The 27,500-nt window shown below is 42.0% G+C and overlaps 1 protein-coding gene across 7 annotated transcripts in view; it reads left to right on the forward strand.

The window, feature by feature from the left end:
* The first annotated feature begins 3,296 nt into the window (after positions 1–3,296).
* LOC126990806 (uncharacterized) overlaps positions 3,297–27,500 on the forward strand; it is a 27,752-nt gene continuing 3,548 nt past the window's right edge. For 2 of the 7 annotated variants that reach the window (XR_007744768.1, XR_007744769.1), the window contains exons 1-5: positions 7,397–7,580; positions 8,490–8,652; positions 9,164–9,309; positions 14,465–15,116; positions 23,959–24,085. Coding sequence is in view for 5 of the 7 variants with exons in the window: in XM_050849441.1 (XP_050705398.1) it covers positions 3,344–3,443; positions 4,607–4,812; positions 5,575–5,700; positions 6,622–6,678 (489 nt within the window). In the remaining 2 variants the exon portion in view is untranslated. Of the gene's footprint in view, positions 3,444–4,606; positions 4,813–5,574; positions 5,833–6,621; positions 6,787–7,393; positions 7,581–8,489; positions 8,653–9,163; positions 9,310–14,464; positions 15,117–23,958; positions 24,086–27,500 lie in introns of those variants that run through there. The other 5 variants (XM_050849441.1, XM_050849439.1, XM_050849442.1 and 2 more) reach the window with 5 other exon arrangements.

Here is a 27,500-nt window from a genome sequence, read left to right on the forward strand (position 1 = left end):
TTCCTCTTCTGATACCAACACGAACGCTATATATTTCCACAACGAACTCATAAAATCTATCTAAGAGTCCATTATCGATACCTTCACTAACGCCATCTGTGCATTAAAACATAACTCTTCTGTCAAATACAGTGAGAACACTTTGACTTCTGTCAGGAATTTTGAATACAATTATACGAATACTTCCTAATATGGTTTCACGCTACTACTACTTCACTACTACTACTACTACTACTACTACTACTACGAGAATCAGCACTCTCTTAATCAATCAATCAATCAATGGGGGCATACGCCAGGGTGCGTCGCCTCGCCCACCCTACGACGCCAAGCCCGGGGTCCCTCCAGGCGAGTCTCCTGCAGGCCCCTTCCCAACCCGAGTACCTCCCGGCAGGATTCATCGACTTGCTTAAGCCACGAACTCCGTGGGCGTCCCTGTGGCCTCCTCCACTCAGGATTGTCTCTCACAGAGACAACCCGATGAGCAGGATCAGCTTCCGGAAAACGTGCCAGCCATAGCCGGAGTTGGCGTTGACGGACTATGCAGGTAATATATGTCGAATCAGCCTCACGGAGTAGTCGCCTGTTTGACACAAAGTCCCTTCCAGCGATATCCCATGATTCTGCGTGACACTTATTACCAAAGGCATCAATCCGCCTCTCCAAGTCCCCGTTTAGTGTCCATGTCTCACAACCATGGAGTAAGACAGGGAGCACGGGACTTGAAGATCCGCGTCTTTGTCCACCTGCACAGGTATCGACAACGCCATATACTCGTGTTGAGCGAGTCCATAGCACCGTGGGCCAGACCAATCCGCCGTAAGGCTTCTGGCCAGACTCACCGTTGTTATGAACTACGCTACCAAGATACGTGAAACTTTCTGAGATTTCAACGTCCTCGCCACGCATGAACAGACTGTGCTGTGTCATCCAACAAGCCTCAAACACCTGTACCTTGGTCTTGGCCCAGGAGACCTGAGTCTCAAGGGCTTCGCCGCCTCGTGCAGTGCCTCGAGCCATCACCAGACCTCCAGCGACTCCGCCAGGATTACTGCATCATCGGCAAGAACAAGGACCCTGGTATTAATGGATGCTCCGCAGATCCACAACTCTGCCCAGTACCCAGTCCATACAAGTGTTGAAAGCGCTGGGGCAAGGTCACCCTGCCTCACTCCCTGCATTCACGGGAAAGAGGCTGGACAACTCCCCCACACACACACACACACACTTCACAGCACTCTCTGTCCCCAGAATACAGGCCAGTCAGCAAACCAATAGTCCTCGCAGGAATCACAGGTCGCAGAAGATCCCAGAGTGCCTCACGATCGATGCACTGAATCAAACGCCTTCCTGAGATCGACACAGGCTGCAAGCATCCCCTGTCGAAACTCACCTCGGCGCTCCACCACTCGTAAACCTTCTATCAGTCGATCAATCTCATTCAATCATTCAGTCAGTCAGTCAACCAGTTTGTCTGTCAGGCAATCAGTCAGTTGTCGACAGTCAATCCATCATTCATTCAGTCAGTCAGTTAACCAGCTATATAGTCAGTCAGTATATCATGCGGTCAGGCAGTCAGTCAGTTAGTCAGTCAGTCAATTAGTCAACCAGTCAGTCAGTCAGTTAATCAAGCAGTCAGTGAGTCAGTCATTAGAGGAAACAAGAACAGTTTTGTGGTGAGGAAGGTGCTTGAAAAATAGTGTCAGTGGAATGCAGCACTTATATTTACCGGCGTGCTGTCAGCAAGGAGAGTCAATTAACAGTTTAACTGGAGCACACGAGTTTAGCAACTAGACGAATACAAATGAATAATAGATAAATTTACATCATAGATGAACAACTATAATATAAGGTAAGTACAGTGTTCCAAGTACGACAATTTTGTATCGCTGGCGAGTCACACGGGGGTGAAGTTGCCAGCTCGTTACACTCAGCCTGTTATATTTGCCGATCTCCCACCCAAAACCTGTCTCTGGCGCCCAATAACGAGACTCAGATATAGTTATCACTAAAACCGTTGATTCCTGATGTGTTTTGGCAATGGTTAAGCGTCGAAAACCGGTACATGCACCGTGCACGAGGGCGAGATGATGAAGGCAAGTTATCCCAGCATCGTTTCCAGATTGTCGTACTCGGAGCATTACATTTACCAGCTTCTCCCGCATAAATATCACCAGGAAACATGAATAATAAACCATTTCAACAATAACTACAAATAAATATCGTTATTGTGACCCAGGAAACATTTTTGGGGATGGAAATTGGGAAACATGAGAAACTGAGTACGACAATCTGGCAACGTTGTACAATAATCCCAGCCATCAGCTGTTCAGTGTTTGTTTACCTCGCGCGGGGAAGAGAGGAAGGGCTGTGCTCCGTGCTTCCCTTGTTATCCCTGCTATCCATTTGTATTATCATCTCGTGCCCCCTTGCGGCCTTGTAGCGGTGCCGTGGCGGGGCGTGTAGCGTTGACATGTAGCCCCGGTCGTCTACCTCCGTGCCCTATGGGGGTCCGTGGACAGGGCAGGTGGTTGGAGTTAACCCGTCCGCTGCGGTTGGCACGGGTTTGGATTTCACTGTTAGCCTAGTATCATATATATAGTTTCATGTCTTTCTCTGTCTCTGTGGTGGATAGTGGAGTGTTTCCCATGTGGTATTGGTGTGCTGGATATCCTCTCCCAAGGTACAGGACTACATTTTCTTCATTGAATTGTAGCAGCCACTTTTTGTTCCACTCCTGTAACAGTGATGAGGTCTTCTGCTAGGAAATGCACATTCAAGGGGTCAAATATACTTTTCCATTTCATTTCAACAGAGTAGAATTTTAATGTAAGTGGAATTTTCCATGTTGAGAATATGCTAACAGCTCTCATTTTCATTTTCCATTTCATCTTGCAGCACTCACGGTCAACGGCACTGCCCATACACTCAGTCCACCCTGGCAAGGGACCTCACCAATGACCTCCATGAAAACAGGGTCCCAGACAAGCCAGTTGGTCTGAAGGGTGAGTGTTTCCCTCAGTGTTGTGATTTACATCCTCTGTCCCCTTCAAATTGTCCCTCCTACCTCCTTATCCATCACTTACATTCTTAATTCCCAACAAACAGTATAAACCTAATATATGTGTATTGCATAAATTTAGGATAACACAGGTACAATACATTTGTATAATTTTGTTTTCATGGTAAAAAATATTCATGTTTGGAAGCCATGATAAAACCTTCATAGTGATCATGATGGTGGAGTCACTGTGTTATCTGTAGTGTCTTGTGGTCCATTACAGCCGTGGCGCTGACTGACCACATCAGGGTGTGCTGGCAGCCCCTCGCACAGCACAATGTGATGCTGTGCGGCTACACCATTGCCTGGGACCAAGGCGTGGCGGACATCTACTCCAAGATCGTGGACAGCAAGCAGCACGGTTACTTCATTGATAAGCTGGGTGTGTAAGATGATCATTTGTGACTAATTCTCCATTTTCTGGCCCAGTAGTATGCAGACCTGCAGTGTGATTCTCCACAAGACAGGGATTTTGAATTAGCCACTTCTACATTTGTATTGAGCCAGGAGAAGGTAAAGATTTTGTTAGCCTGTCAAATGCGATTGGCACGGATTTGCCCTCACTGTTAGTCTGGTAACCTTTCTCTGCCTCTCTGGTGGACAGTGGAGTGTTTCCCATGTGGTATTGGTGTGCTGGATATCCCCTCCCAAGGTGCAGGACTTTACATTTTTCTTCACTGAATTTTAGTAGAAACATTTTGATCCATTTTTATAGCTTGGTGAGGTCTTCTGGTAGGAAATCCACAGTCAATGGGTTAAATGATATCATAGTTAACCATTTATTGAGTCTGGAGTTAACATTACATTCACCCCCCCAAAAAAAAATGATGATGGAGTCCATAACAAGTTTTCATTTAAGCAAAGTAAAGTGAAGGTAGAGATCTTGTTAAGTAGATCATAGTTAAACATTTATTGAGTCTGTTAACATTTCACACACACACACACAAACACACACAGAAAAGTATTTACACACCATCATAAAGTTAGCTCTCCATATTGTGAAGACCCTGGACCATGAGAGCAATTATTGAGGGAAAGGAGGTGGTATTCTGAGTTGCCATTTTCAGACTCATCATCGTTCAGGCTCATTCCTCTGTCTGCCCTGAACTCTCAGGTATTTCCTGGGTGGTCATAATGTTAGTCAGGTTATTCATTGGTTATCCGTGGCCTGTTATCTGTCTTTCTACCTGTTGTCTGTTAGTCTATCTTATTTGTTATCTGTTCTGCCCAGTTTAACCCCTTGACTGCGGATTTCCTAGCAGCAGACCTCGCCAAGCTACAGGAATGGAACAAAAAGTGTCCGTGGCTACAGTTCAGTGAAGAAAATTGTAGTCCTGCACCTTGGGAGGGGATATCCACCACACCAATACCACATGGGAAACACTCCACTATCCACCACAGACAGCGAGAGAAAGACCTGGGACTATGTTACCAGGCTACAAGTGAAGGCAAAATCCGTGCCAATCGCAGCGGACGGGTTAAGGGTCGTGAAAAAATTGTTGCATTGTTACAATTAGGTCCATAACAAGTTCTCCATCTCCTCAGAACCCAACATGGAGTTTGTGATAAGCCTGCGAGCCTTCAACAACGTGGGTGACGGGCAACCGGTGTACCAGCAAGTCCACACCCAGCCAGAGGAGGAGGAGGTGGTGGCACCCACGCTGGACCCGGCGGTGTGGGTGAAGGCCGTGGTGCTGACGCCCTTCACCGTGGTGCTGCAGTGGGCAGACACCATGCTGAGCCAGAACCAGGTGATTTATTTATTTATTTATTTATTATTATTATTATTATTTTTTTTTCAAGGGAGGCAACTCAAGGTAAACAAATTAAACAACAATTAAAAGGCCACTAGATGCCGTTCCAAACACAAGCATGAAGAATGGGAGGTCAAAAGAGGTCAGTTTTGGGTAGTGTTGCTGGGCTGCTTCAGGGAGGGCAGTCATCAGCTGGAAAATATATGTTTTATCTCATGTTCTTTGTGCACTGTGTCACGACTTGCCACTTGCATCAACACAGCAGCGGAAAAGTTAGTCATTCGTCAAGGAACTTATTCACCACTTACACATTCTTGTTTCCCTGCACACACTCCCTTATTCGCCTCATATCCACCTCTCCACATCCTTATTCGTAACTTGCATCCTTCTCCCTCCTACAAACAGCCCCTCATTCACCTCATATCTTCCTCTCTATATCCTTATCCATTACTTACTCATACTCTCGTCCCAGCAAACTCCCTTATTCACCTCACGTCCACCTCACACATCCCTATCCATAACTCATGCATCCTCTTTTTCCTGCAAACAGTCCCTTATACACCTCCTTATCCTCCCTCATACATCCTTATCCTTCACTTACACATCCTCTTTTCCTGCAAGCACTCCTCACACCCTTCCTATCCTCCTGTCATTCATGTCTCATTTCACAAGCCTGTCCTTAATCAAGTTACCTTTATCATGTTTTACCTCCGTCCTTGTACCTGACTCCCTGTTAATACTGACCTTTGACTCCTGCAGTACAACAGCTGCACCACCTTCTCGTCCTCATCCTCCAGCCGCTACGTCAACGCCACGGATGTGACCTGCCTCATTGACAGCCTCAAGCCATCAACAGTGTGTGAGTTTGCTGTGAAGACCATCAGGGTGAGACCACAGTGCTGGAAGCCTTCGTTCTTCTTTCCGTAAATATTCCTCAGTCCTGCAACACTTCTCAAGGAAATCCTGCACAGCTGAATCCTTGCTGTGATGAGGCACAGAGAAATTATGACTCATAGGGTGAGCTATTATTAGTGTTTGAGATATTGATTTTTTCATTGACCTTTTGCAAATACTTAAAAATGAACCTTACATAATGGTATTAGAAACAGCACAGCAGGGTTGGCAATGATTTAATCAAATGATTAAATCATTGATTTTATTTGTATTTTTTCTGAGTAAAAGTATTCCATAGGTTAAATGATGTGCTCCAAAGATGATAAGTAAAACAACCTATTCATGTGCAATGATTCATTTATTCTCTTCAAAGTATAAAAAAAAGATTCCTACATTATTATATCCTCCTGCGCTAATGTTGCCAACTTGACATGTTTTTTACTAGGTAAAAAATCAGCCTCCTTTAGTCTTTACTAACTTGGCTGGCAATGTATCATAATAGCAACCAAGGTTTGCAACCAAACTGTAACAGAATAGAAGTAGATATTCTTCTGTATGGTAATAATGTAATATTCTGTCATGAAAATGACAACTTCAGGCAACTCTATCTGTCCTAAACCTGCTCCTGTACCAACTACAAACAAGTACTGAACAAGTATGTATCTGGATCCTTGACTGTGCTCAGACTTACAGGCCTAAACTTAAACTTAAAGTAACCTATGGAAACTTATGAATCACTCACCAGGATATATATATATATATATATATATATATATATATATATATATATATATATATATATATATATATATATATATATATATATATATATATATAAAATGCATGATGGGGGAACTTTGAAGTTTTGGTGTGCCAAAATCACACTTTTTCCCACACACTTTTCCCCATCAGGTTTGGCGTGAGTCCCCCTATAGCCTGGTGGCCTCCAACACCCTGCTGGTGGCCTGACCGTCCTGGCCCTCCCTGGCCAGCCGTCCACCACCACCTTCACCCGGCAGCCGTCCACCACCACCTTCACCCGGCAGCCGCTGCAGCGGAACAATGGGAGGATCACAGGTGAGCTGATGGGTTACCAGGATGGCATCTTCAAATTATATAAAAATAAAAAAGAGTCAGTGTGCCAAACCACAGTGATGTACTAGACTACATAGTTAAGGGAACACACCTTCACTGACATGGAAAAGACCTGGATATATAGTAAATAAACAGTGACTTAGGTCATGGTGGTGGGCCAGGCAGGAAGCAAGAACCATACATCCTGTCAGCCACTATAAATACAATTTGCCTGAGCCACTACCGGGCTGGGGTCATCCAAGAGGCCCCTCCAAAGAGCCTACTGGAGCTATGGGCAGCACTTAACCCAGTAGCTGCAGGGATCATGTTTCTGAAAGGCCACTCTAAGCACTGCCTTGGGCCGACCATCAGGACCCACCGGGAAGAAGCCTACCGGCGCAATAGGCCGCGACGTAAAAAAGAGAGAGAGAGAGAGAGAAAATCATCACTCAGGCAAGCCATTTTATAATATATATCAATGCATTTGTGATCAGTTTATGCATCATCTATTTAGGCCCGTCCTTTGCTACACGGTAAAGCCACAAATTTTGCCTGTCACTGGTACACGGTTAAAAAAAGATTATTGAGAGAGTAATTTTGTTTGTTCCAGGCTACGTGATATTCCTCACCACGGACCAAACTGTCGGTGACTGGGTGATGGGGGAAGTGACGGGGGACTGGCTCACCCTTACCGTCCATGGACTGACGCCTTCAAGGAAGTATTTGCACAAGATGCACTCTCACAATGTCAAAGGTTTTGGTCCATTCTCCTCCGTGGAAAGCTTCACGACTTCCAGGTAAGGAAGTGTTAGTTTTAGGGAGCCGTCATTGTTGTGGTGCATCAGTCACTGTTCTCCCAGTTATGCACATGTTGTGTGCCCTCCACTGTCCATCATCTCTCCCTCCTCCTGATGCTGAGGCCCTTTTACCTGCATGCTGCATGCTGTGGCATCAGCTGGTGCATCAGTCACTGTTCTCCCACATGTGCACATGTTGTGTGCCACTCATCATGGGCCTCCCTCCTGGGGCTGACTTGGGAGGCCCATTACTGGGCTGTGTGTGCTGGTGCATCAGTCTTTCATTCTGATTATGCACATGTTGTGTGCCACCACACTATCCTCATCATGGAGCACTCCTCCTAGGGCTGACTTGGTATTCTGCATGCTGTGTGCTGTGGTGCATCAGTCACTGTTCTCCCAGTTATGCACATGTTGTGTGCCACCACACTGTCCCTCATCATGGAGCACTCCCTCCCTGAGGCTGACTTGAGGCCCATTACCTGCATGCTGTGTGTTGTGGTGCATCAGTCACTGTTCTCCCAGTTATGCACATGTTGTGTCCCACCATACTCTGTCCCTCATCATGGAGCACTCCCTCCCTGAGGCTGACTTGAGGCCCATTACCTGCATGCTCTGTGAATGTCACCTCTGGCTCTGTGGGCATGTGGGTAAACCCTGCTTACCAGGTTGTTTCTGTAAGAGACAATCCTTAGTAAAGAGTGTGCCCAGAAAGTTGGGTTAGAGCAGGTTGATGGATCCTGCTGGGAGGTACATGGTATGGGGAAGGTGCCTGCATGGGGACCTGCACAGAGGAACCCCCAAGAATGGTGTCATAGTTTGGGTGAGGCAGGCTGGCAGAGGCCCCATTGATTGACTGATTGATTAAGCCAATGTTAAAAATATTATACATCTGCTCCTGTGTTCCAGCTGTTGACAAGAGCATCGGTGAGCCCCCTGGCTGGTGTGTGGAGCGAGAGGCCTGATTGTGCTGGTGATCGCTGGCGTGGCAGGAGCCATGACCAGCTGGGGGCCTTCTTGGCCACCACACTGTACTGCCGCGGGTCAAGGCGGAGCCCAGGCCAAGCATTGTGTAAGGTGGCAGGACAGTTTCTTGTTGGTGTGTTTCATCCCATGACTCATTTCAGCAATCCTTTACACTGACTGCAGGAACTTTTTATTCACTTTGTAATATGGAGAACAAGGCTGCAGGGCATAGTCCACAAAGACTTAAGTTTGCCAAGATTAGAGAAAGAAAAAAAAAAGGGTTAACTTGTTCATAGGAAATGTTCAAGATGGACTTTCATTTTGTGCTGTACATAGTTGCAGGGTAACAAGTGACCTCTGTTTGTGATATCTGTGTCTCTTGGTGGAGCAGCTAACACGTGTTTTTAACTTGTGATTGCTTGCAGTGTGCTGGCTGGGAGCTATTTCTTTAAATGAATTCAAATATGCTTTGTTGAACTCAAACCTCATACCTTTAACATTCATCCTGTTTTGAAGATTGCATGTGCCCTTCCATCTCCCTCCGGACAGCCCTGCGAGGTACAGCAGCAGCACTCAGTAGTATTTAGCAGCTAGTAAGATGCATCACTTCCTTGCAGTGTTGGCGGCAGCTGCAGTGAGAGCAACAAGCCTGGCGTCCAGCCTCCAGACCTGTGGATCCATCACGGCCACTTGGAGCTGAAGAACTTTGACAAGGGTGAGCGCAGCAACTCCCCCAACCACGCCTCCATCATCCAGCACACAGGTGGGTGTCTTTGTCAGTCAGTGAACAGTGTGCAGCTCATGGGAGTCCTGTCATTTGTGTGGTATTTTTTGTAATATTTGGTTGCTGGTGTTTTGTTGCCAGTCACTGCTGCGTTGTAGTGTGCCTGTGACGCCACACACAACCTTACACAACCCCCGGACACTCCAGTATGAGAGTCATCACACATTACAGAGTTTCCATCTATCTCTATCCAGACACTCCCTCCGTGCCTGCTCAAAGTTTATCAAAGATCTTTCCCCCCTCTCCCTAACGTACTCTTGCACCCTATCCCTCCATTTCACTCAAGGTCGTCCTCTAGCATTCCCTCCCTCTATCTCACTCACATACACCCTTCTGGTCATCTTACTCTCCTTCATTTGCTCCATGTGGCCAAACCACTTTAAAGTCTGTCGCTTCACTTCTTCCACAACTCCACGCTTCTTCCCTTCACCCCCGTGACACATTCCAAAACTCTCGTACACACTTTCACTACTCATTCCTTCCATTCTACTCACACCACAAGCACTTCTCAAATAACTCATTTCCACTGCCTGCACTCTAGACCTCTGACTTTCATTCCAGGCCCTCGTTTCTCTTGCATATGTGAGGGTTGGTACTATTATTGTATTTCTCAAATCCCTCTTTACCTCCATGCTCACACTTCTGCCATTCATGATTTGTCTCAAAGACCCTACCACCCTTCTTCCTTGCAATGCCCTTTCTCTTGTCACTCTCTCTGCACCACCATGCTTACACATAACTGATCCAAGAGCCGCGGGTCACTCTTCTCAAATGCTCTGAAACCCAGTTCCAGGTTGACCCTGGGCTCATAGAGTCTATACTGTTCTGCACTGTGTCTCAGTGACATGGTGGTGTCCAAATGAAAATCCTGTAGTATATTTCTCAAATATCCAGGTTTACCAAGTGTCATTGCTTGATAAGTCAAGACAAATATTTTGTAGACTATTCGTGCCTTGATGGGCAGCCAATGCATGTGTTATTCTCTCACGGGGCAGCAGACCCTTTGTTAGCCTTGCCTTGATGGGCAGCCAATGCAAGTCTATAAGTGCAGGTGTTATTCTCTCACCAGACCCTTTGTTAGCCTTGCAGTTCTGTTCATAACAAGTTGTAGTTTCTTCAGCAGATATTTAGGAAGGCCATAATAAAGTGAGTTACAATAATCCAGCTTTCTATTTACATGATTATATATATATATAAGCATCTTCATAGTCTTATCATCCAGGTATTTCTTGACAAATGCAATATTTCTCAGGTGGTAGCCTGCCGTTCTCACCACCTGACTGATCTGTTCTTTGAATGGTAGAGTGCAGTCAAGTATCACACCTAAATCTTTGACTGACTTTTTTACAGTCCTAGTGTCATCTTTTATCCGAAGAGTGGAAACATCCAGCCTCCTGACATCCTTGTTCTTCCCCACAATCAAGCATTCAGTTTTATCCTCATTCAGCTTCAGTTGCTTAGAATTCATCCAGTTCCCGACATCATCCATAATTCTGCTCAGCTTGTCTTCAGTGTTTTCCACATCACTCAGCGACAAATAGAAGTGTATCATCAGCATACAGTTTAAAGTCAACTTCATGCCTTCTTAGTAAATGTGAAAGACCAATAGTATAAACACAATAAAATTGGACCCAGTACACTTCTCTCGGGGACTACTCTGCAAAAGTTTATGAGTGGAGAACGATTTACCTATTTGCACACAGTAAGTTCTGTTCTCAAGGTAACTCCTCAGATAATCCAGCACACCACCCTCAATTCCAATATTCTTACAATCCTGAAGCAATAGACTGTGCTCCACCGTGTCAAACGCAGCACTCAAGTCTAACAAAATCAGAACACCACACTTCCCTTCATCCATAAGCACAAGCAAGTTGTTTACCACCAAACAGAGAGTAGTTTCAGTTGAGTAAAGCCTCTTGTAGGCAGATTCATTATCCGGTAAAGCCTGCACCACTAGCAGATGCTCCATTAGCTGATTTAAGATCACATTTTCAAGTATCTTGGATAGAAACGTCAAGTTGGATACTGGTCTAGAGGAACTAAACACTGTGGGTCCAGTTTACCTTTAACGATAGGTTTCACGATCGCCGCTTTCTCACTCTCAGGGAAAGTCTTGTTTTCAATACTAGTGTTAACCATCACAGTCATAATATTTAAGAAATCACTAAAGTTTTCACTCTTAATGATGTCACTTATCAGCAAGGGACCGTCATCACAGTACGTCAGGTTCACCTGTGTATGATAGTTTTCACCACAGCCACATCCACTTGTTGAAAGCTTAACTTTATTTGAGGGACTGGAGTTTCCACAGCGGATCCATGGTAACCGCGGTCGCCTCTAAAGTTCATGATAACTTTCTCAATTTTCTGGTCAAAAAAGTCTAAAAACTTATTTGCCAGCACTTCATCCGAGAAACCATCCGGAAGCTTGTTAACCTTTCTGTTTCCACTCAAACTGTCAAGCACCTTATATAATTTATTGATGTTCGGCCCTGCCTCCACAACCTTATTCCGATAGTATTCTTTTTCCGTTTTATCACAAGCCGATTTTCTTGGTTTCTCGCCTCCTGGTATGCTCTTCTTGCCTCATCTGTTTTTTGCATAAGCCACAGTCTTTCTTTTTCTTTTCTCTTTTTGCCCACAGTATTTCCACATTAAACCAAGGTGCATGATCTCTCAACACTATCTCCTTTTCAATCAGAGGACAGAGGCTGTTATACTCATCTTTAGCTAAACCATTATATAGCTTAACCAGGCAGGTAGCACAATTTCCACGTAACACCGAGCCATGTTCACAGATTTCACGACAATTAATAGTAATTTCCTGTATTACAGAGTTAATCAGTATTTCTGGTTGAAAATTCTTTCGCAATCTGAACGTAATCTTTTTTCTCTGCACTGCTTCCCTCACGTATGAAATTTCAAAGGTTACCAATTTATGCACCGGGGACATACAACATATTTCATCAACACACACCCTTGCACTAGATCACCGTCTATATCGCTGAAAACCAAGTCTAGCACATGACCACCTAAAGAAGTCATCTCGTTCACTTTATTAATCAGGTTGGAACTGTCCATCATCTCAATGAAGGCCATGGCAGAAGAATTTTCAGGATCATCAATCCATAGATTAAAGTCACCACAGATGAACACATTTGCACTCACCATATCCACAGACTCCAAAAATGTGCGAATTCATCAATAAAGACCTCTGCTCTTGTATCCGGAGGTCGATACACTACAATAAAGGTGCATTTCCTTCTATCAATTTCACAGATGACTTGCACTAATTCAAAGGTATCCAACCTTTCTGATGCTTTTCTCCGAATCTTCTTAAAAGAATTCAAAAGAAAGATCCCAACACCACCACCCCTTCTTGTCTCCCTCGGGACATGTATAAAGGTATGAGTACATGCGGAATGTACAATTGGAGTAGGCCTAGATCTGTACGTATGTCAAAACTGCCAGTCTGATTAGGCATTACAGTATTGCTTTAAATAGAATTTGTTTAAGTTTTTGAAAGGCATCCATAAGTGAACACTTGAGTATGAGACTATAAGGAAGTTGGTGTTTTTAACTGTTTCAGATATCAATATTCAACAGAAAGGACATATTTGATCAAATTAATTGAATATTTAGTTCCATATATTTTTCATGCAAGTAGATGTTCCTTTTGTTACAAAAATTCAGAAGAAAGGGAAGCTAGTCTAATATTACTAGTCTAAAAGAAGGGGACACCTTTTGGAAAATTAATTAATTGTTTAGTTTTACATTCTGTTCATCAGGAGACACAAATATGACTGTGTTCCTATATTTCACATCAAGAGAGATTTATAGGGTATAGTTTTCAAAAAGGGAATACATATCATATTTTTATAAAGTGAAAAAACTATTTTCCTTATGTTTCTGTGAGTTTTATTATTGTAAGCCAGAGTGGGGTAGAAGGCCTACCCAGTGGGCGTTTTACCCCACATGCAGGGTAAGAAGCCCCCTTATTATTTTTTTTAAATTGTCATTATAGAAAGGTGTAAATCATAATGAGTGGATATGATATATACCAGGGGTATTCAATTAAAAGTCACTGAGGTCCAGTTCTTAAAATTTCCCTCAAGTAAAAGGTCCGAACGGAAGTCCAGCTTGTGTCCCATCACTAAAAGTTTTTTTATGTTGCCCCAAAATCCACGATACCTTTAGTGAGCATTCGTTTGCACGTTGCTGGGCTGTAAATGTATGCGTGATGAGTCGGGTCGATCTGTCATACTGGGCTTGCAGTTCGGTTATTTTGCGTGCCCTCAGCTCAGACTTCAAGGGATAACTTTGCTCAAATGAGCTGTGCTTAGATTCGTAGTGGCGCTTCACGTTGCCACTTTTAATTAGTGCCACGCTTTCGGAGCAGATGAGGCACACTGGTTTGGAGCTGCTTGCAGGAAGAATGAACAAAAATTTCTCTGTCCATTCCTCTTTGAAACAACGGTTTTCCGCATCAACTTTGCGTCTTTTGGAGCAAGCCATGCTCTCATCTGTCTCTTCCTCTCTGCTGTGGTGCACTGAGAGCGCAAGGTCAAGGCAGCACGCTCGAACGCTCTCCACCCCCGCGCTCCCCCCCCCCCCCACACTATACACTGCCCGCGTGTCGCCTGCTGGCTGCCACCGTCCACCACCTCGTCACCATGGTGAAAGGAGCATGCCACCCAGATACCCACCACGCCCTTTGGTCATACCTGCCACCCTGCATATTAGCTTGACCTTCCTACTGCAGGAAATTGAGTGTTCACGCTCTCACTGGCCTGTTGACACCCGCCAGCGTTGCACGGCGCCCCGCCACCCGCCACACCCTCCCTCCCCGCTGTCACCCGGCCGCAGATTGGTCACGGGTCCGGACAGAACCATCGCTCGGTCCGGATGCGGACCGGGGTCCGCCATTTGGTGATGCCTGATATATACCATAGATAGGCCTTAGCCTAAGCTTTCAACAGATCTTTTTTTTTTTTAATTCTATTGCTAAAAATGTGGCTACAACAGGCAATCTCTCTTAAGGGGGGCAACTTACCCCACCTTACCCTAATACGAATTTGGGAAGAGTATTAAAAGGCAAGCATTTTGCACATCAATCAGTCTTTTCCAATTTGCAGGAGTCGCGTCACATCACAATGGGACCAAAAAAGGACGAGAAGGGACAAGACAAGAAGAAAAGGTCTTCTGCTGCTGCTGCCTCTCCTGATGATGATGAGCAACAAGGAGACACACAAGAACAACCTGCCAAGAAAGTGAAGGGACGATCCAAGAAGAGGTCATCGTCTGCTACCGGGGAGACACCCCCTCCTCCAGCCCTCTTGCGTCACCAATCCACTTGGACACAGAGCCCCAACCTGGTCATGATGATGCTGGGTGTGTCTTTTGCTCAAAATCGGGAGCAAATTCTTGGAGGAGATTTGAAACTCGTAGTAGATCCGGAGTTATCGGTGTAGTTCGTCGTACATTGTAGTACTTCGTACTTACAAATCGGGACAGTTGGTGTGGTTCGTGATACTTCGTAGTACTTCGGCTCCAAAACTCGGCGTACTTCGGGAGAAAATCAGGGTGAAATCATAGTACATCGTAGCATATTGTAGTACGTCGTAGCACTTTGGGAAATAATTCGGTGTACTTCGGGGAATATGCCCTCGAGGTTGACCGAACGCCTCGAGATGAAAAGATAAACAAATTTTCGTAGTGATTCGGGGAAAACGCTGTCTCCCGAGGTACTACGATTTTTTTGTGATTCGGCGTCTGTGAGACCGGGGGGTAAGTGTGTTCTCTCAAAGTTTCCGGTAGTTTGGTCGCTGCTCTCTGTATTCTTTCCAACTTTCTAATTTCTTTCTTCAATGTAGGTGACCACACTAACGCTGCATATTCCAGTCTTGGACGTATCATCGATGTTATTAGTTTCTTCACCGTCTCTTCGTCTAGATATGTAAATACTGCTTTTATGTTTCTAAGAAGATTGTATGTTTCCCCAGTTATCCAATTTATATGCTTCCCAAAGGATAACTTGTCTGTTATTGTCACTCCCAGATCCTTATTCTTCTGTTTTTTTCATGATTCTTTCATTACTCAGAGAGTAGTTCCCCGATATTCGTCTGCTGCTCTTACCAAACTCCATCACACTACACTTCTCTGTATTGAATGTCATTTCCCATTTGCGTGACCATTCGCTTATTCTATCGAAATCCTGACTCAAGGCTACACAGTCTTCTTCATTAGCCACCCTCCTCATTAGTTTAGCATCATCAGCAAACATATTCATATAGCTTGTCACCCCTTCTGTCATGTCAATTATATATATTGCAAACATAATCGGAGCCAGCACCGATCCTTGGAGGACTCCACTGGTCACTTCCGCCCAGCTTGATTTATTGCTCTTGATTACTGTTCTCATTTCTCTCTTCGTTAAAAAGTCTATAATCCAACCCTTATATTTTGCATCATCCTGTAGGTTTCTCCAAATAACTTGTTTATGTGCTTTTCTGGGGATGGTGTGTCTTGCATCGTTACTCCCAAATCTTTATTCTTCATGTGCTAACTTTAAGTTTTCTTCTCCCATCCTGTATGTCTTCCTTGGTCTTTTTATACTTTTCCCCATTTCCATAACATGGCATTTGTTTGCATTAAATTCCATCTCCCATAACTGGCTCCATCTATACACTCTGTCCAGGTCTTTTTGCAGTTCTTCACAGTCTTCCTCCGTCTTCACTTTCCTTATTAATTTTGCATCGTCTGCAAAAAGGCTCATATAACTTTTTATACCCTTTGGCATATCATTTATATATATTATGAACATTATTGGTGTTTGTGTGTCATTTCAGGTAAAATATAAGTATCAAGTATATAAAAAAAACTAGTCCTGTTAGGTTTGTGAGGGTCATGTCACGTGTTTGTGGAGGTCATCTTAGGTCCCAAGGGTGAGGTGTGTGTGTCTGTCTGTCTGCAGTGCTTGTTCCAGAGCCTCAAGGGAAGTGCCGGCAGCCTGGAAGGGGTTTTGGGGCCCCTATTCAGAGTGCCTTAAAGTGTGTGTGTGTGTGTGTGTGTGTGTGTGTGTGTGTGTGTGTGTGTGTGTGTGTGTGTGTGTTTGTAATTCACCACGGCCTGATCATGAGTTGGACTGGCTTTCGCCAGCAGGTACCCTCCCGACGTGAGTAAGTGCTCATTATTGTCGATCTCTGGGTACTGCCAAGATCTCACACACCACACAACCCATCCCCCTTGCTCAAGGGGGGACAGTAACCACTCCTAGTCAACGGAAAGAATCTGGCCTGAGCGGGGCTCGAACCGCCGCCTGTTTGGCCGTGAAGACTTGCAGTGCAGCGCTCTACCGATTGAGCTACCGGAGCGGTGTGTGTGTGTGTGTGTGTGTGTGTGTGTGTGTGTGTGTGTGTGTGTGTGTCCACCTAGTTGTATTTACCTAGTTGTGACATACGGGAAAGGAGCTCGCGCTGTCCCGTCTCCATATCCTCTCTTATCCAACTTTTCCTAAAATCATGAATGTTTCTTGCACAAACCACCTCCTCCTCCAGTCCATTCCACACCTCAATGCTTCTGTTTAGGAAGCTAAAAATTTTCACATCTCGCCTACACGTGGTCGCCCTCAACTCCTTTCCATGTCCTCTCGTTTCTCTCTCACTCCATACACACAGGTCCTCTCTGTCCAGATTCTCCACCCAGCTCGCCACCCTGTACACCACTATCAGGTCTCCTCTTTCTCTTCTTCTCTCCAGGGTTGTGAGCCCCATGCTATTGAGTCTCTCCTCGTAAGTCCGATCCTTAAGTTCTGGTACTGTCTCTGATCTCCATCCAAGGGCACAATGCATTCAAACTAGAAATCGAGCAAATAGGGTGCTGGGATTAATTTCAAGGAGCGTAAGCAACAGAAGCCCCGAAGTCTTCCTCAAACTATATTTAGCATTAGTTAGACCTCATCTTGACTATGTGGTTCAGTTCTGGTCACCTTACTATAGAATGGATATCAAAATATTAGAATCGGTGCAGAGGAGGATGACTAAGATGATTCAGGGGTTGAGAAACTTGCCATACAAGGGAAGACTCAAACAGTTAAACTTGCATTCTCTAGAAAGGCGAAGGGTGCGTGGAGACATGATCGAGGTTTATAAATGGATGAAGGGCTTTAATAAGGGAGACATTCATAAGGTTTTGTAGGTAAGAAAATTGGGTAGGACACGAAGTAATGGGTTTAAACTGGATAAATTCAGATTCAACAGGGACATAGGCAAAAATTGGTTTACAAACAGGGTGGTGGATGAGTGGAATAGGCTTAGCAGTCATGTTATAAGTGCCAATACAACTGTCACATTCAAAAATAGATTGGATAAATTCATGGACAGTGATTATTAGGTGGGGTTAGATACACGGGAGCTACACAGGAGCTTAGGTTCAGAGGAGCTGCCTCGTACAGGCCTACCGGCCTCTTGCAGACTCCAATGTTCTTATGTTCTTATGTTATCTTAGTTGCCATTCTCTGTACTCTTTCCAGCTTTCTTATGTTCTTCTTTTCATGAGGAGACCAGACCACTGCTGCATACTCCAGCCTTGGCCTTATCATTGTAACTATTATTTTCTTCATCATCTCTTCGTCCAAATACACAAATGCCGTCCTTATGTTCTTCAGCAAATTCATAGTTTGTCCCTTTATCCTGTTGATGTGTTTGTCCGGTGACATGTACTCTGAGATAGTCACTCCCAAATCTTTTTCTTCCATTCCTCTGCATATTATCTCACTTCCCATCTTATAATCATATTCACATCTACTGCTCCTACCAAACTCTATTTTTTTACATTTCCCAAGGTTGAATTCCATCTGCCATGTACCACTCCACTCCCATATTTTGTCCAGGTTCCTCTGCAATGCCTCACAGTCTTTCACGTCATTGACTCGTCTCAATAGCTTTGCATAATCTGCAAACAATCTCACATGGCTGGTCACTCCTTCCACCATATCATTTATATAAACAGCAAACATTATTGGTGCCAGCACCAAACCTTGTGGGACCCCACTCCTCACTGGGCACCAGTTGGAAACCTTGTCCTTGATTATTGTCCTCATTTCCCTGTTAGTTAGGAAGTCCTCCAGCCACTTAATCAGTCCATCACCCACTCCACCCCTATTTTTAATTTTCCAAATTAGTCTTCTGTGCGGTACTTTGTCAAATGTCTTTTTCAAATCCAGGTACACTCCATCCCCCCAGCCGTCTCTCTCTTGCATTAAATCTGTCACCCTTGAGTAGTAACACAACAAGTTGGTGACACACGATCTCCCTCCTGAATCCAAACTGGCAATCTGAGATAATTCTCTCACTTACCCAAAAATCCGACCACCTGTTTTTAACTAACCTCTCACATATCTTCACAACCACACTAGTGAGTGATACCGGTCTGTAATTTAATGGGTCCTCTCTCTCTCCTCCTTTATAAATTGGTACTATGTTTGCTCTCTTCCAATCTTGTGGTACCCTTCCTTCACTCAGCGAGGTGCTCATTATGGAGTGCAGTTTCTCTGCAAGTTGCTCACTACATTCTTTCAGGATCCACCCTGATACTTCATCCGGCCCTGTCGCCTTTCTTACATCCAGCTTGTTCAAGCTTTCCTTGACCTCCTGCACCGTTAACTGTATCTCCTGCATAACCCTTCCTCTTTCCTGGCCCGGTGGTTGTACGAATTCGTCTTCCTTTGTGAAAACTCTATGAAAGCAGTTGTTCATCACTTCTGCCATCTCTGCTGGGTCTTCATATGTAGTTCCATCCAATTTCAGTTTATTGATTGTTTCTCAATTCTTTAATTTGCCGTTCACATGTCTATAAAATAATTTAGGTTGGTCTTTGCATTTGTCGATTATATCTTTTTCATATTTCTGTTTTTCTTCTCTTCTAATCTTTGTATATTCATTCCTTGCTTGTTTGAAATTGTTCCACGCGTTGATTCTTCTTCGTCTCCTCCATCCCTTCCAGGCTTCCTCCTTTCTTTTTCTAGCTGCCTCGCATCTTTTGTTAAACCACTCCTTTTTACCAACATCCTTTTTGGTTACCTCAGGGACATATCTATTCTCGGCTTCTTTGTACAGCTTTAAAAACTCCTCCCACTTGTCTTGGGTACTTTTGGCTTTGTACAGCCCACTCCAATTTGCATTTTCAAAAAAAAGGTGTGTGTGTGTGTACTATTTACCTAGTTGTATTTACCTAGTTGTAGTTTTACAGGGCCTGGGCATTATGCTCGTGTGGTCCCGTCTCCGTGTCTGCATTTATCCAACTTATCTTTAAAGCTTTGCACACTCCTCGCTGATACTATATCCTCGCTCAGACTGTTCCAAACCTCTACATTTCTTTGCGGGAAGCTATACTTCTTTGTGTCTCTCAAGCATCTCCCCTTTCTCAATTTTTTACTGTGTCCTCTTGTATTTCTGCTTATGTTTCCTTCTGTTAGTAGCAGTTCTTCATTATCTACTTCATCTATTTTGTTTAATAATTTATAAATTTGGATTAGGTCTCCCCTTTCTCTTCTTTGTTCCAGTGTTGTTAAGTTCATTTCCTTTAATCTTTCCTCGTATATTAATCCCTCCAACTCTGGGACCATTTTTGATGCCATCCTCTGTATTCTTTCTAGTTTCTTTATATGCTTCTTCTTATGGGGGGACCACACTACCTCTGCATATTCTAATTTTGGTCTAATCATGGTAGTGATTAGCCTTCTCATCATGTCCTTGTCCATGTAGCTAAATGCTACTCCAATATTTCTCACCAAGTTATATGTGTCTCTAAAGATCCGATTTATATGACTCTCTGGTTGATTATCATCCCTCATCACTACTCCCAGGTCTCTCTCTTCATGCACTTTTTTTAATGTTTCACCATTTCCCATTTTGTATATCCAGATTGGTCTTGTTTCACTTTTACCCATTTCCATAACATGACATTTTTCCACATTAAATTCCATCTCCCAATCCATACTCCATTTCCAAATTTTGTATAGGTCTTCTTGCAATATTTCACAATCTTCTTTGTTTCTTATATGTTTTTGTAATTTAGCGTCGTCAGCAAACAGGTTTATGTAGCTATTAACTCCTTCAGCCATGTCATTTACATATACCAGGAAGATTATCGGTGCTAATACTGAACCCTGTGGTACTCCGCTTTCTACATTTCTCCATTCTGATTTTATGTCCTTGACCACAGTTCTCATCTCCCTTCCCATTAGGTAGCTTGCCATCCATTTTTTTCATATTTCCTTTCAATCCTCCTTTATTTTCCAGTTTCCATAATAGTCTTGTATGTGGAACTTTGTCAAAGGCCTTTTCAAATCTAGATAAATACAATCAACCCATCCATCCCTTTCCTGAGTTCTGTCTGTCACTCTTGAGTAAAAACTGAGTAAGTTTGTAACACATGATCGGCCCTTTTGAAATCCATATTGTTTGCTGGTAATTAACTTATGCTCTTCTAGAAATTTAGTCCACTGCTTCTTTATTATTTTCTCACATATTTTGCACAAAACACTTGTCAGGGATATGGGTCTGTAGTTTGAAGGTTCATCTTTCCTTCCACTTTTATATATGGGGACCACTTCAGCCCTTCTCCACTCATTGGGCACCGTACCTGTTGCTACTGAGCATCTAATGATGTCGTATATTGGAACAATTAATTCATCTCTACATTTTTTAAAAATATACCCAGAAACTCCATCCGGTCCTACTGCTTTTCCCTCTTCTAGTTCTCCCAGTAATTTATGGATCTCTTCTTTGTTTACCATAATCTCTTCCATATGAACTTCTATTTTATTCTCTTGTGGCGCAATAAAGATTGTTTCTTTGGTAAAGACTTGCTGGAATTTTCTATTTAATAACTCTGCCATACCTTTAGGGTCATTGACTTCCACATTCCCGTCTCTCAGTCTTTCTATTGTTTCTTTCGGTTTAGTCTTCCCATTTATAAATCTATAAAACAACTTGGGCTGTTCTTTGCATTTTTCCACAATATCCTTCTCATATCCCTTTTCTTCTTCTTTCCTTATTTTCACATATTCATTTCTCGCCATTCTGAAGTCTTCTTTGTTTCTTTGATTCTTCCTTCGTTTTAGTCTTTTCCATGCTTTGTCCCTTTTTTCTTTTGCGTTTGCACATTTGGCATTAAACCAGTCCTTCCTACCCTTAACTTTGGGTCTGTATACGGGTACATATTTTTTGACACCAGTGTTATAGGCTTCCATAAAGATATCATACTTTTCTTGTACTTTATTTTTTCTCAGTAACTCATCCCATTCCACTTTCTCGTAAAACTTCCGAAGGTTTTCCATGTCTGTCTTAATATAGTTTAGCCTGTTTGATTTGTAGGATTCGTCCTCTTTAGTAACCTCCACTTCTGTATCAATCTCTATGGTTACATGATCACTCTTGCCCAGTGGACATCCATACCTTAGTTCATCCTTGATGTATATTCCTTTTGTTAGTACTAGGTCCAGTCTTGCCGGTTCATCGTCACTTCTATATCTTGTATGTTCATTCACTCTTTGTATCATAAGATTCTCCATCATCAATCTTAGGAATCTATCTCCCCATGCGTTATCTCCACTATTACTCTCGAATGTCTCCCAGTCAATCTCTTTACAATTGAAGTCACCAACTAGCATAACTTTTTGTCTTCCTTTAGCATTTTGCTTAAACTCCGTATAGTGTCATTGATCACAGTGTCGTGCTCTTCCTTGCACCAAGAGTTTGTTCTAGGTGGTACATATGCGGTTATAATTGTCAACCTTTCCTTGTTTTTGGTTTCCACATTTACTTTCGCAATTTCAGCTTTACCTTCACCGTATTCTACCGCTTTCACTGTTAACTCTTTTTTGTCATTATCATCACTCCACCTCCCCCTTTGCCCATTCTATCTTTCCTCCATATATCATAGTTTTTATTTATCTCTAATTTAATAGCTTCGTTCAGTTTGGTTTCCGTTAAGCATACGATCATTGGTTCTTTCTCCTTTATGAAATCTTGCAGTTCCAATTTACTAGTTATTAATCCATCTACATTTGTATACATCACTCTTAAACATTTACTCTTATCTATCTTTTCTAACTTTGGTTCTTCTTTATCCTCTCTCTTGTGTACCACTTTCTGCCTCGGTCCCCTACTATTCTCCAAAAAAATATCTCCTTTTCTTCCACAGATCTTTCATTATTCTTCTCCTTCGCCTCTGCTAGTAGTTCGTTCCATTTCCTTCTTTCTTCTTCATTTCTATTTTTCTTTATGTATATATCCTTGCAATCTTCTGTTTCCTTTAATTTAGTTGTTCTGTACAAAATATCCTCAGCCGCCTTCTGTGATCTTAACTTTATTTATTTATTTATTTATTTATTTATTTTTTTTTTTTTTTTTGTGTGTGTGTGTTGGGGGGGTTTTGTGTGTGTGTGTGTGTGTGTGTGTGTGTGTGTGTGTGTGTGTGTGTGTGTGTGTGTGTGTGTGTGTGTGTGTGTGTGTGTGTGTGTGTGTGTGTGTGTGTGTGTGTGTGTGTGTGTGTGTGTGTGTGTGTTTCCTCCATTCTTTTCCTTCTCTTTCTTCTCCTCCTCTTCCTCCTCCTTCTCTATATTTTATTTTTTCCATTTCCTTCCCTTCCTTTCTCTTCCCTTCCCTTCCCTTCCCTTCCTTTCCTTTCCTTCTTTTCCTTCACTTCCCATCCTTCCATTTCCTTCCTTCCTTTCCCTTCCTTCCTTCTTTTCCCATCCCTTCCTTCCCTTCCTTTCTCTTCCTTCTTTTCCTTCACTTCCTTCCCTTCCTTCTTTTCCCATCCTTCCCTTCCTTCCTTTCTCTTCCCTTCTTTTCCCTTCACTTCCTTTCCTTTCCTTCTTTTCCTTCACTTCCCATCCTTCCATTTCCTTCCTTCCTTTCCCTTCCTTCCTTCCCGTCCTTCCTTTCCCTTCCCTTTCTTCCCTTTTCCTTCCTTCCCTTCCCTTCCTTCCTTCCTTTCTACTACTAAATATTCTAACCCAGTCTCAATCACATACTCCATCCCTTCCTTCCCTTCCCTTCCTTCTTTTCCCATCACTTCCTTTCCTTCCTTCCTTCCTTTCTTCTACTAAATATTCTAACCCAATCTCAATCACATACTCCATCCCTTCCCTTCCCTTCTTTTCCCATCACTTCCCTTCCCTTCCCTTCCCTTCCCTTCCCTTTCTACTACTAAATATTCTAACCCAATCTCAATCACACACTCCATCCCTTCCCTTCCCTTCCCTTCTTTTCCCTTCCCTTCCTTCCCTTCCCTGTCCTTCTTTTCCCTTCCCTTCCCTTCCCTTTCCTTCTTTTCCCTTCCCTTCCCTTCCCTTTCCTTCCCTTTCTACTACTAAATATTCTAACCCAATCTCGATCACACTCCATCCCTTCCCTTCCCTTCCCTTCCCTTCCCTTCCCTTCCGTTCCCTTCTTTTCCCTTCCCTTCCCTTCTTTTCCCATCACTTCCCTTCCCTTCCCTTCCCTTTCTACTACTAAATATTCTAACCCAATCTCAATCACACACTCCATCCCTTCCCTTCCCTTCCCTTCTCATCACTAATACTACTCTCACTATTATTATTATCATTATTCCGCCACAGGGGCGCGGCAGGTCCCTGGTACCCCCGCCTGGTTCATGGCCGCCTCGCACAAGACCAAGGTTGTCGCAAAGAACATATCCAGAATTGCACTCATTTCCGAGGAGGCGACGAAATACACGGCACAACAGTAAGTGATTCTAGTGTTGCATGTGTGTGTGTGTGTGTGTGTGTGTGTGTGTGTGTGTGTGGAGGGGGTTGTGTTTACTAGGACAGTTAGAGACAAACTGTGTGCTGTTTATATGGGGACAGGATATGATAGAGAAACAGTAAGTGATTCTAGTGTTGCATATGTGTGTGTAAGTAAGTAAGTAAGTAAGTAATGTTTATTGCCATAATATACACACATTGATATATACATATAAATATAATTATAATTCTGGCAACGAATCTAGCCTGTCAAGCCGAAGCTTCCCGACAGACTGTATATTTATTTCATTGCACTATTAATATCTTTCTAAAGGTTGCAGATAGCTCCCAACCATAAAGCTAAATACAAATATACAATAAATAACAACATTAACTATAATACCAGATGAAGTTATAATAGTTATATCTAAAATGTTAACTACAATAACAACTACAACAGCATCAACAATAATAATAATAATAACAATAATAATAATAATAATAATAACAATAATAATAATAATAATAATAATAACAATAATAAAAATAATATGGACAATAGTACTATGCAATTCACTGATTAGATTTAATAATGTAAATTTGTGTTCATGTTTCAGGAATAAATTATAATTTTAACCGTGATTGTTTTGGATTGCAAATAAGTGTGTTTTTACTGACTTTATTTTTTAAATAGAGAGAAATTATTACTATTAAGGAGATTTTTTATTTCTACTGGCAAAGAATTCCAAACTTGAGGTCCTGAGCATAAAATACTATTTCTGAAAAGAACTGTCCTGAACTGTGGAGAGATAAGGTTTATATTGTTCCTGCGCGTATTATGCAATGTATTAATAACTTGAAAAGGATGAGTTCCATGCATCAGTGCGAGGTTTTTATAAATAAATAATAGTAGAAAATAACAATGAATGTTTTTAAAATTAAGAAATCTATGTGTGGAAAATACGTTATGTGTGGAATCAAACTTGTTCATATAAAACATACACCTAAATATCTTATTTTGAGAAACCTGAAGATTTTTAAGAAAGGAAGGCCACGTACACGCCCACACAGATACACAATAAATGAGATGCGGGTAACAAAGTGTATAATAAATACTGATAAGTGCTTCTTGTGTAAGGCTATTTCTTATTCGATACAGTATGCCACATATCCTAGATAGTTTATTTGCAACAGAATTAATTTGGTATTTCCAATTGATATTTTGATCTATGAAAACGCCCAAAAACTTAGTATAAGAAACTCGTTCAAGTACTTTTCCTTCAAGTGTTATAGGTGGCATGTTAGTAGTGACTGATCGGTTTTGAAAGATAATGTATTTTGTTTTAGTGATATTTAACCTTAACTTATTATGTTTAAGCCACATATTAATTGAATTGAGCTCATTATTAATGTTTATATGCAAACTATTTATATTTTATCATCTAATAGTAAAGTAGTGACGTCAGCATAAATGGTATACTTAAAGTTATTACTAGCATTGACAATATCATTAATATAGATGAGAACAAGTATAGGTCCTAGGATAGATCCTTGCGGTACACCCTTGTTGATAGGCTTGAAAGAAGAATATTTAGAATTACAGTAAACAGCTTGAAATCGATTTGTTAAATAATTTTTGAATAATTCTAAAGGAACTCCCCGAATCCCAAAACTACTAAGTTTACTTAAAAGAATTTTATGACATAGCGAATCAAAAGCCTTAGAAAGATCTAAAAAAACTCCAACTAAATAATGTTTCTTTTCCAGATATTTATACACATTATTGGTAAACTGAAATATGGCCGACTCAGTAGAGCGCCCTGGTCTAAAACCATGCTGACAATTCGAAAATAAATTATTTTTCTCAATGAAATTTACAAGACGAGTGCATATCACTTTTTCAAAGACTTTACTGAACACAGGAAGAACTGATATAGGTCTGTAGTTATTGACATCATCTCTATTATCTGACTTAGATAATGGAATAATTTTAGCTTTCTTAAGTTCGTCCGGAAAAACTCCTTTCTTTAATGTGAGGTTAACTATGTGTGTTAATGGCAAGGAAATTATGCTGGCAGTTTGTCTTACGACCAAGGGAGAAATTTCATCAAAACCAGATGATGTACCTTTTAATGTCTTAAGAAAGTTTTCAATTTCTATCTGTGTAGCTGGTGATAAGTATACCGAGTAATTAGGTGAGTTGTGTAAATATGTCATATATTCATCCCCTACTATATCATGATCTAGCCCCCCAGCCTTCAAAAAATGGTCATTAAATGTTTCAGAAATGTCAGTACAATGTGGCTTTAATTCAATAACTGTATGTTTAGCACCTGTGCATCTACCAAGAATAGTATTAATGGATCTCCAGTGTTGTTTTGGATTACCTTGGCTATTAAGTAACTGCTCTTGGTTATACTTCTTCTTGGCTAATTTTAAAAGTGACGTTAATTTATTTCTATATATTCTATAAGGCTCCTTAAACGTTAAAGGCCATTTATGAGCTAGTTTTTCAAGTCGATGTTTTTCTCTAATACTATTCTTAAGAGCTAGAGTAATGTGTGGACTACGTTCCTGTTTAAAACTAAATTTAATTTTTCTTTCCGGAAAACACTTATCAAAACATGTTTTAAATTTACTGTAAAATAAGTTGTAGGCCTCATTAGCACATATACAGTTTAATGTGTCACTCCAATTAGTTTGTGAGAGACTATTACTAAATTTTTCAAGGAGTCCTGATTAAATATTCTTTTAGTTACGTAAGTGGGAGAAGGATGACGATATTTATCACATTTAAATACAGAGATTACTGGGTAGTGGTCACTGATATCTGTCTTTAATATATAATTGGCAGTATTACTTTCAATCTGAGATGACCAAACATGATCAATTAACGTGGATGAAGTTGAAGTTACTCGAGTAGGCAAGGTAGTTAGAGGAAATAAAGAATAGCTGTACATTATATTAATTAAATCCTGCACATTGTCATTATTACATTGTAACAAATCTATGTTTAAGTCTCCAAACACAAAAACCTCCTTGTAATTTTTTATCTTTAATTAGGGATAAGATTTCATTAAGTGAATTGTGAAAATTATTTATACTGCTTTGAGGTGGTCTGTAAATACAAAGAAATAAATAGGTATTAGCATTACATATTGCTTCGATTCCCAAACATTCCATAAAAGGTTCCAATTTAGAAAATTCATTGATCACAGAAGATTTGTACTTACTAGAGATATAAATGGCCACTCCCCCACCAAACCTGTTTCTGTTATTAGTGAACATTTCATATTCCGGTAGTCTGTACAGTGGAGAAATATCTACATCTAAGCGGGTTTCTGTTAATCCTATGACATCAAATTTAGTTTGGCACGAAAGGACAGTGTCTACAAAGTATTGGAAATTCGATGAGA

This window comes from Eriocheir sinensis, unplaced genomic scaffold (assembly GCF_024679095.1).
Source record: "Eriocheir sinensis breed Jianghai 21 unplaced genomic scaffold, ASM2467909v1 Scaffold203, whole genome shotgun sequence".
NCBI classification, from domain to species: Eukaryota; Metazoa; Arthropoda; class Malacostraca; order Decapoda; family Varunidae; genus Eriocheir; species Eriocheir sinensis.